At 49.0% G+C, this 10,907-nt stretch overlaps 1 protein-coding gene across 1 annotated transcript in view; it reads right to left on the bottom strand.

Annotated features, from left to right (window-relative positions):
• Nucleotides 1–3,967: 3,967 nt before the first annotated feature.
• Nucleotides 3,968–10,907, bottom strand: part of Pdss2 (decaprenyl diphosphate synthase subunit 2) — a 225,613-nt gene continuing 218,673 nt past the window's right edge. Inside the window, 1 exon segment of the mRNA NM_001014249.1 lies at nucleotides 3,968–4,770. Coding sequence (NP_001014271.1) covers nucleotides 4,612–4,770 — 159 coding nt within the window. The 3' untranslated portion in view covers nucleotides 3,968–4,611.

The raw sequence follows: 10,907 nt of genomic DNA, 5'->3' as shown, positions 1-10,907 counted from the left end.
TGGTGGTTTGAACAGGAATGGCCCCCATAGACTCGTGTGTGTGTGTGGGGGGGGGCACTATTAGGAGGTGTGGCCTTGTAGGAGAAGGTGTGTCACTCTTGGGGTGGGCTTTGAGGTCTCTATGCTCACATCATGCCCAGTGGGACTGTCTTTGCTGCCTGACAGTCAAGATGTAGACCAACGTGATTCTCCTTCAGCACTACGTCTGCCTGGATGATGCCGTGCTCCCTGCCATGGCGACGAGGGCCTACACCTCTGAAACTGTAAACCAGCACCAATTGCCTTGGCCGTGGTGTCTCTTCGCAGCAATAAGCGCAAACTAAGACATCAGAGCAACGAACAGAAGCGGTGTTGATCTAGAGGTTATGGTTTCAGAGGACCTGAGTCCACGGTGGTGGAGCAAAGGCACGGTGGCAGGAACACGAGAACTCACACCTTGATCCACAAGTCGAAGGCAGAGAAAGAGCACACTGGGGATGGAATGGCTGAGGCTTTTGAAACCTCAAAGCTTGCCCCCAAGTGATGTACCTCTCCCTCTCCCAGTGGGAGCCGTTCTCATTCAAATCATTTTATTGTTCTTATGGGCACTGAACCCAGCCTTGCCACACATGCTAGGTAAGCAATTTACCACTTAACCACACCTCCAGCCTGGAAACAAGCATTTCCTTTGTTAAACTTTTGTTATTTGTGTCAGAAGACAACTAGAGTTTGTTCTTTTTCCTGTTTTGTTTTTGTTTGTTTGTTTGTTTTTTTTTTGTTTTTGACATCCTGGCTGTCTTAGAACTCACTCTGTGGGCCAGACTCTCCTCAAACTGGTAGATTTACCTCCTCAGCCTCCCCGTTGCTTGTTTTTTCCCTTTCAACTTTATACAGTTCTAGGGATTGAATTTAGGTTACCTTGTGCCTTTCGCAGCACGTGACTTTAACTGCAGAGCTCTATCACTGGCCCTGAAACTGATATTTTTAAGTCGAAGAATATTTTATCTTGCTTTACCTATGTGAATATTTGACCTGTTTGATGCCCATGGAGACTACAAAGGGCACTGGTTCCCCTGGGGCTGGAGTTACAGATCGATCACCATGAATCACCATTTGGGTGCTAGGTATTAAACCCAGCAAATGCTCCCTCTCCCCGTGCCAGATCTCTCCATTGAAGAGTTTAAAGGAAGATTTAGGGTGAGGAATGTTAGGGCTAGGGATGTATTCGGCTGGCCCAGAACTCTTCTAGTGTGCACGAAATCCTGGGTTTCATTCCCAGCACTGCATAACCATACTCGGGGACACACGTCTGCAATCCCAGCACCCAGGAGGTGGAGGCAGGAGAATCAGAAGCTCAAGATCGTCCTTGTCTGCACAGCAATTTGGGAGTTAGCCTGGGTTACATTGAAACCCTATCTCAAGACAGGAAAGCAAATTCAAACAACATAAATGAGATCTGGGGGCCAGGGTTGATGTAATTCACCAGCAGAACACTCCTTACCATGAGCCAGGCCTTGCACTGTATTAGACTCCAGCACCACAAAAAACGACTGAGATTTAGCAAGGCAGGGAACTGTTTTGTAGTTTCTGGAGGAATATGACTGAAATGTGCCTTGGGGTGGAGTAAGAAGGAGGAACAGTGAAGAGTTAGGGGTTGATCACAAGGGCTCAGGGGCTGCGTGGGTGGACATTAGGGATCTGCCGGTGATCCTGAAGCCATTACCAGAGGGTGGTGCAGAGACGGACCTGATAAGCTTGAATCATAAAGGTTACCAAAGGGCTGGGCCCACTCAAACAACGGGCTGTGAGAGTTAACAGTAGACGTAAGGATTATTTTTTGGGGTTTCATTTTATTTTTGGAGATAGTCTGACTGTAATACTGACTGGTCTGGAACTTACTCTGCAGACCAGGCTGCCCTTTAAGTTACAGAGTTCTGCCTGCCTCTGCTTCTGGAGTACTGAGATTTAGAGACGGGCACCACCACGCCCTGTAAGATCCTTTGTCCTAAAGCTGGGAGAGAGAAGATGGAGGAGACAAACAGGGTGAAGAGAAGGACTTTAGGAGAAGCATAGCCAGGAACGAAGATTCAAGAACAGGGTGTGTGTGAGGCTGGCAGGATGGCTCAGTGGGTAAGGGCATCTGGTGTTGCAGGCATGAGAACCTGAATTCATATTTCTGTATGCCTGTCAATGGCTGTCTATGATCATGCATGTGCCCCTAACTCCGGCGATGTGGGGTGTAGACAGGCGCATCTCAGAGCACTCCTGGCTCAGAGAAGGAGCCAGGAGTACCAGTTCAAGGCCATCTTCTGCTAGCTAGGGGGTTCAAGGCCAGTCTGTGATACTTGAGACTCTAATTTTTTTTTTTTAAAGGAGGGGACAGAATAGAAGTCACAGAAGCTGCTGGAGGATAAAAGAGAGGTGGAAAGGACCAAAAGAAGCAAATGTGGGTGTTGAGACACAGGAATCCAGGACTATGTCACGTGAGGCAGGTTTAGGTCGTGTGTGGAAATGGGGCCAGAAGCTCAGCATTTAGGGGCCTGCCCCAGGCGTTTGAGGTCCCCCACCCTCCTCCCTGGATCTTAGGCAGCCTTCACCAGGCCGTCAGTCAGAAATGGTAAACTTTGTGTGCTTTCAGACAGGCTGGCCTCTGAACTCACTACACAGCTTAGCCAGGCTGCCTCGGCCTCCCAAAGTGCTACGATTGCAGGTGTGGCCACTCTGGGGTGACACACTCACAAACAAACAGGAGAGGAAACGGAGGTGAGAGCGGAGTGACTTTTGAACGGCCACACAATGAGCAGATCTGAGGTGTGGGCCAGGTCCCCGGCTTGCATAGCCACTCAGCTGCACATCCGGGCTCCTTCTCGGGGAGTTAATGATTAGGACCTGGCCGGAGCTATAGCATTGTCCCATAGTTACTAGTTAAGCCATGTTCGCTGGGAAGACACGCTTCAAACAGACGAGGGCAATGATTTACGGGTCCGTGTGACGTGTTCACTTACCTCGGAGCCCACTCATAACAGTTAACCTCTGTGGGCTTACACTCCCTCCTCACTGCGGGCCGCACACCGGCCTGATTGAGACTAAGATGACTTCCCCTAGTGTGCAGCAGGTAATACAGTCTGCTTACCGTGTTTTCTGTCTCCAGATAAGGCTGTAATCACACACACATACACATATATACACACATACACACACACACACACTCACATACACACATACACACACACATACGCGTGCTCGCACACACACATGCACGCACACACACACATATATACACACATACATACACACACGTGCGCGCGCACACACACGCACGCACACGCACGTGCACACACACACGCACACACTCATGCACACACACATACACACATACGCACACACACGCACGCACTCACACATGCACGCACGCACACACATGCACACACACACGCACGAGGAAGAAATGCAGCTGAATTTCAGCTGAGATCATTTACATAAACTCAGCTTCCTTGTCTACGGGATTCTCAGATTGCATTTGTGCAAACCACGGAAATCGTCTGTGAACCACATGGAGACAGAGTCTGATTGCAGGCCTATGTGAGCGCTGTGTTCTCTCTGTAACTCAGTGTCTGTGGCTCAGGGTCAAGAGCTGGCACTCTGAGGTTAAAACAAAACTCTCACCAGTGAAGTCCTGGGACTACAGTTACATCTCCGAAAGCTGTGGAAGCCAGAAGTAGGCCCACAAAGTATCGTAAATGGATACACTGCTTTTGAAATAAAAATTGGCCTTTGGATGGTGTCTTTTTTTGTTTGTTTTCCAGACAGGGTTTCTCTGTGTAGCCCTGGTTGACCTGGAACTCACTCTGTAGACCAGGCTGGACTCGAACTCAAGAGATCTGCCTGCCTCTGCCTCCCGAGTGCTGGAGTTAAAGGTTTGCACCACCATGCCTAGCTTGAAATGTGTCCTAAATGTGATCTTTAAGAAAGAAAGGTGAACAGTTCCTTTTACAACTGGATCAACACTTGGTAACACTTTAATAGCCAATTCCAAGTTCTTGGCACTAACATTTCCTTCACCTCCCCCAAATCTGACAAGACACTCACGCTGCACGAGCCTCTCCCCTGTAGACAGACACATGACTGCAGGACGGCAGGCAACAGACCTTGGCTTCCCGTATCGAGCCACTCTCCACTCCGACAGACCGACAGACCGGCCGTCTCCATGTGTCCCCCCTGCTCGTACCCGGTGCTTCTCCTGACACCTGCAGCTTCCAGCTCGCTCCGTCCTCTTTACAAGGAAAACCACAGCCACCGCCCTGGCGCCATCCCGGGCTTGGTCCAATCAATAAGGACTTATTTCCTGTCCATTTGCTGAGGTCACGGGAGCGAGTCTCATTAATTATTTCTTTTGCTGCAGCCTCAAGTGTTCTCTGGCGTGACAAGCGAAAACCGTGTGACCTTTATCCTTCTCGTTCTGTTTGTAGTGGTTCCAGAGGAGAGATTCATTAGGCCGTGAGATACAGGACAGGATACATCTATTTTTAAAGTCATTAAACACATTACTTGTTTTGTCACAAAAAACTCTCCTGTCCACCTCATTCTCTGGGTTTTTCAGCTTAGGAACGACAGAGTCTTTTTAATTTGGTGTCATGAAAATCTCGTCACGGCAAACACAATGTTTTCTAAAGCCGATCTGGCCTCTGAGGGAGGGAAGCTCTCCAGGGCCTCCAGTGCCTTGTTTCCATGGTAACGACACAGGTCAATAGCTGAAGTCACACCTTTGCCAGCTTTGATTGTTTCCCGCAACTGTAAGAAATAAATGCACAGTAAGTCAGTTTCTGGTTGTACAGTGAGGACCACAGCTTAACTGGGGGTGGGGGGGGGTACACATGTAAATCCAGTGTTTCTGCTCCTTTGTCTGGAGGAAGGGGATGTGTTTCCAGGTGACCTAGCTCCAGGCTGCATCACCTCCCCAAGGCCACAGCAGCAGCACAATGGGCTCCAATCAGCCCAATTACTTACCTCTCTCGCACGCCCCTAGATCTGCACAAAATCCCATGCTGGGAAGGCAGTAATGAAGGACAAGCAGTGACATCTCCCGCATTTGGAATTCAGCAGCCTGATGGTTTATGCAGGGTGGGGTGGGGGAGGGGAACCTTCACTAACATCATCATTCAAACTTAAAAAGAGATTAAAACACCTTATGCTGGCACAATAACCAACATGAAAATCCAAGAAAGACATGTTATTAAATCTGAATACAACTTACTTAAACCCAAATACTTTACTTGGGACAAAGGGAGCAAAGCAGTTTGGCAAATGTAGTGGTTTCCAGTAGCCCGCAAACAGGCTTCCAATCTCTCTCTGTGACTGTAGGACAGGACCAAAGGGGCAGGACCCGCAATGCTTACCTCCAGTTCCAACACTTGGAAGGCAGAGGCAGGTGGATTTCTGTGAGTTAGAGGCCAGCCAGGACTACACGGTCAGACTCTAACCAAAAACCATCAGACAGACAAACACAGAGGGGGCTGGCGATTTGCCCAGGCTGGTACTCTCCTCAATCCCCGGTGGCTCCCCAAAGTCTGTAACCACAGGCCCTGTGGCTTTCCCAGGCTGCGTCCACGCTCAAGGCCACACAAGTGACAAACAGTAACATCGTAAACCATCAAGCAAAATCACTGTGGCTTAGAGCTGGGAAAGGCTTCATCTTCTGAACTTAAGTTACCTGCCCTGTTCAACAGTCTTCTCGGTGAAGGTTAAAGGTCTCCCTCACTCCCACACCCAGGCACTAGGCCGTCCAGGCTGGCTCACCTGACACAGACTCCGCTGACCCTTAGAGACCGGGCGGGGCCCAGTCGCAAGACCCAGTGTATGAGTCATGGAAGATGTGTGTCTGTGCTACGGATGGGCTGCAGCAGGGAATCCCTGCGAATCCCCCTGGGCTTTCCCTCTGGCACTGGGGACAGCCACACAGCAGAGACACCCTTCAGCCAGGACACCTGAGTCACAGCAGGGAGGGCCTCTCTGCCTTCCTCTTTTCCTCTTCTTTCTTTTTCTGAGAGGGCTTCTCCGTCCTGGATATCCTGCTAGGGTAGCACTGCGGTCCTGGAACTCAGAGAGCTGACTGTCTACCTCCTGAGCGCTGGGGTAAAGGCCTGCACTGCCACCGCCGGCCGGGATTGGCTGTGGACATTTTCAGAGTCAGTGAGTCCTCATCTCTGCAGCTCCTTTGAGCGCTTGGATTTTCCTCTTTTTTTTTTTTTTTTTTACTGGGCTACACTGGGGTTCGCATCTTCCCTCAGCTAGGCTACTTTTCACACCCTAAAGAGCCTTCCGAACTCCATCCACCATGCCACACTTCCAAAAAGGTTTATAAATGCAAATACAGTCTTGTGCAACCCGTCACTGCCTTCCAGCAGCCTTCAAAGCACAGAGTCCTTTCTCCAGTCTCTCCAGCTTCATTTTTCTCCCTTCTGTCTTTTGCTCACGGATTAAGGGGAACCACCTGCGGTTTTCAGAGCTCACATACTGGCTCCCTTGGGGTTGTCTTCCCACTCCTCGTAGGCTCCCCAGATTTTACCTGGGTGGAAGGCACCCAGCCACCTACGATGATGGCACCGGGGACTGGCTGCTCCTCTACGTCTGGGGCATCCTGTGTGCGTCCGGCAGAACCGCAGGGTGGTACTTTAATGTTCTATTCAGTTACTGACTTCCGCGTGAGACTTTACGCTACACACTATATAGTGCATAAAACAGGAAATAAAATATATGCCAGTACATTACTCTAATTATAGAATCAAGGGGTTAGAGGTCCAGGGAGGCTCAGTAACTCAGGATAATAGACAGAAGAGGCCACATTTCTTATTTTCAGCTTTTCTTGTGTGTGTGTGTGTGTGTGTGTGTGTGTGTGTGTGTGTGTGTGATGCACATACCCACCAAATTGTGAGTGATGAGGTAAGGTTCTCTTCTTCCACTCTTATGTGGGTTCTGGGGATCAAGCTTATATCAAGCTTGTGCAGTGTCTTTACCTGCTAAGCCATCTCTCTTTCTGGGGAGCGGGGCCGACAGCACCCTCCTCTGCCTGGCCCACTCACTATACAGTTTCTGCCTGCCTTACGCTCACAGCAGTTCTTCTGTCGCAGCCTCCCCCACGAGATGGGGTTACCAGCGTGCACTGCCATCCGCCTCAGAGGCCATGTTCTTCGGCTGGCTTCTCGTGTAGAGCCGCTTTCTACTATAGATTCTGAGCACCCACATCGAGGCAGATCCAGCCTTGGCTTCCCTTGTCTCTTGACAATTATTGAGCGCACAGCCCGATTCACGTTTCTACTGTAGCTCCACTCAACTTTCTTCGCTCTAAATGAGGACCACATCAGTTCCATGGGGATGGCTCGGGGCTGCATGAGAGCACAGATTTCTGGGTAGTGAAGTCCATAGTTACGCTCATGGCTACAGCTCAGCCTGCTAGGCTCTCTCTCCAAGGCCTTAGCTGTCGCTGGCTATGGCATTCCACCGAATCAGGTCAAATCAATTTTGGTTTGACCTACAGTCCTCAAAGGCGGCTGGACTGGGATCCTGAAGACACTTAGTAGGTAGAGTGTTGGCCCTGTTTCCATTGCTGCAGTGTTCCTGGACCTGGACTGACAAATCAGTGTTTTAGACTTCTGGGCTGGCAACAGCAGGCATCTGGATGCCTATGAGAGGAGTCAAATGCCAAGTTTCTTTTTTCTTTTTCTTTTTTTAAATTTTAATGTATTTATTTTATGCATGACTACACTGTAGCTGTCAGACACACCAGAAGAGGGCATCAGATCTCATGGTGGTTGTGAGCCACCATGTGGTTGCTGGGATTTGAACTCAGGACGTCTGGAAGAGCAGTCAGTGCTCCTAACCTCTGAGCCACCTCTCCAGACCCCTAATGCCGAGTTTCTAAGAACTCTCAGGGCACCTACTAAATGGAAGAGTCATGTCCTCTCTGCTCAAGGACCAGGAGCTAACTAAAGACAAACTGGAATGCAGCGATACCGAGGCAGGGACGCGGTACTGCGGGTGCAGGGCAGGGCAGACAGCGTCAACCAGGAGAGAGAGCAGAACGCCTTGACAGTGCACTTTGGAGGAAGGCACCGGAGAGCAGCAGGCAGAGTGTGCAGGAGGAGCACAGCTGAGAGCAGCACAGCCGGCAGAGACAGGCATCGGGGCCAGGGCAGCTCTGAGCTCCAGGCTAAAAAGTTTTCTATTTTTTTCTTCAAAATTTAATTATAAGCCAGTGGTGATGGCGGCGCATACCTTTCATCCCAGCTTTTGGGAGGCAGAGGCAGGCAGAGCTCTGAGTTTGAGGTCATCCTGGTTTACAGAGAAAGTTCCAGGACAGCCAGGGCAACAGAGAGAAACCCTGTCTCGAAAAACGACGACGACGACGACGACAATGACAACAACAACAACAAAACCAAACCGAAAAACCAAAAACCAAACCAAAAACCCAAAAGTAACCCCCAAAAACCAAAAACCAAACTGAAAAAAGGAAAGCAAAACGAACCCCCAAAGCAAACAAAACATAATATTAAAGTAATTGAAAACCCCAATGCTGAGTGTGGGTCCACGCCTGCAATCCCAGCACTCAGGGGTGGAAACAGGAGGACCAGGAACTCAAGGCCGCCTGGACTAGGTGAGATGAGTGGAGAGAGAGAGGCAGGAGTAAGTTTGTAAGTGAGCTCTCCACATAGCATTTGAAGATTCCTGTGATGTAATATGCCTATCACGGCTGATTTCAAGCTGCCGTGGGGTATGGAATCACACAATTCTTAAAGACTTAACAGTCACCATCAGGAGTTGGCTTGGGCACATCGCTGGCCGCAGGCTGTTTCGCCCTAGTTTTGACTTGTATGTCTGGAGAACATACTTTTGCATAATCACAACAGTGAGATTACACCAGGAGAGTTAACTAGATACATCTTTTAAAAACCATTTTGCTAATCATTATTACTGAGTGTCTGTGAGAGGGACTGTGGGCACGCAGGCCACAGTACACAGACACTGTCAGAACCTGGTTCTCACATCATGGGCTCTGGAAATTAAACTCGTGTCAGGCTTCCCAGCAAGTGCTTTTACTGGCTGAGCCACTCTGCCAGCCCAGAAAGTTAACTAGAAAAGTTAGACAATTCCTTACCATCTTCTATCTGGTCCTTGTCTTAGCTTCAGCCCAATACTTTTAATTATTTTAATTAAAAAGATGTGTGTGGGTCTGCATGCATGACAGTGAAGCATGCTTGTGCAGTGCCTGAGGAGGCCAGAAGGGGGCACTGAACTCCCTAGAATTAGAGTCAGACAACTGAAAGTTGCCTGAGGGAGCTGGGAATTGAACTCAGGTCCTCTGGAAGAGCAGATGGTATCTTGTTCTGTTTTGTTTTTTTCTCCCTCAAGACATTGTTTCTCTGTTTAGCTCTGGCTATCCTGGACTACCTTTATAGACCAGGCTGGCCTTGACCTCACAGAGATGCTCTTGCCTCTGCCTCCCGAGTGCTGGGATTACAGGCCTGCGCCTGCATGCCTGTCACAGCCGGTGTTGCTCCATCTCTCCAGCTCCGCTCAACAGTTTTCAGCTTTTTCTCAAACTGTGATCAAAGTTCTCACATTACACTTGTTTGCAATCACTTTTTTGTTTGTTTGCTTGAATCTTAAAGCCTCTGGCTAGCTTTGAACTTGCAAAGATCCTCCTGTCTTTGCCTCCCATTACTGGAACTACAGGCATGCTCAATTTTGAAATGACATTGTAACATCTTTATTTTCTGGTCCTTGTCTGTTTTCCTTTTCTCCTTTGGAGACAGAGTCTTGTCATGCATCCTTATGTGCTGGTTCGTTTTTCCGTCAACCTGACACATTGTGTGGGAACAGGACCCTCAGTGCCCCTGTCCAGAAGCCTATAAGCAATTCTCTGAACATTGATTAATTGATTAACGATTGTTGTGGGTGGGCTCTCTGGTGCTTTGGCCTACAGTGGTGGTTTGAGTTGTGTAAGAAGCAGGCTGTACATAGGCGAGACAGTAAACGACACACTTTCATGGCTCCTGCTTCAGTTCCTGCCCTGATTTCCCTCCGTGATGGATAGAGTGTGACCTGAGAATTGTAAGAATTCTTTTTTTCTTACAATTTTGGTGTTTTTGGTCATTACAGCAACAGAAACCCTAAGACAGCCAGGCTGTCTTGGAACGTGCTATGTAGCCAAGGCTGGCTTTGAACTTGTCCCAGGACTCTTGCCTCTGTCTTCTGGATACCAGATATAGGTGGGTTACACTGTGCTTGTGGTGGTTTGTGTATGCTTGGCCCAAGGAGTGGCACGATAGGGGCTGAGGCCCTGTTGGAGTGGGTGTGGGCTTAAGACCTGGAAGCCAGTCTTCTGCTAGCAGCCTTCAGATGAAGATGTAGAACTCTCAGCTCCTCCTGCACCAGGCCTGCCTGGATGCTGCCATGTTCCCACCTTGATGATAGTGGACTGAACCTTTCTGTAAGCCAACCCCAATTAAATGTCCTTATATGAGTTGCTTTGGTCATAGTGTCTGCTCACAGCAGTAAAATATTAACTAAGTCAGACATTGATACCAGGGACTTGATCACTGTGATAGGCTTGACCATGCTTTTGTTTGGAAGAATGTGGATTTGGGGAGTTTAGATTTGGAGAGTGGTGGAATGCTTTAAATGGGGCTTAATGGGCCATCCTAGTAGTAATAGGGAAGATTTCGTTACTGAGAGTGATTTTTAATTGTACAGACCTGGCCCCAGAGGTTTCAGTGAAGAGGATTTCAGTATGTGGCCTAGAGACTATTTTTGTGGTATTTTGGTAAGGAATGTGGCTACTTTTTGCCCTTGTCTGAAGAATCTGCCTGAGGCTAAGGTGAAGAGACTCAGGTTAATTGCACTGACAAAGGAGGTCTCAGGAACGCCCATCA

The sequence above is a fragment of the Rattus norvegicus genome, chromosome 20, assembly GCF_021556685.1.
Source record: "Rattus norvegicus strain SHRSP/BbbUtx chromosome 20, alternate assembly SHRSP_T2T, whole genome shotgun sequence".
Classification (NCBI taxonomy): domain Eukaryota; kingdom Metazoa; phylum Chordata; class Mammalia; order Rodentia; family Muridae; genus Rattus; species Rattus norvegicus.
The sequence above is the reverse complement of the archived record's forward strand: the minus strand, read 5'-3'. Positions and strand labels throughout refer to the sequence as shown.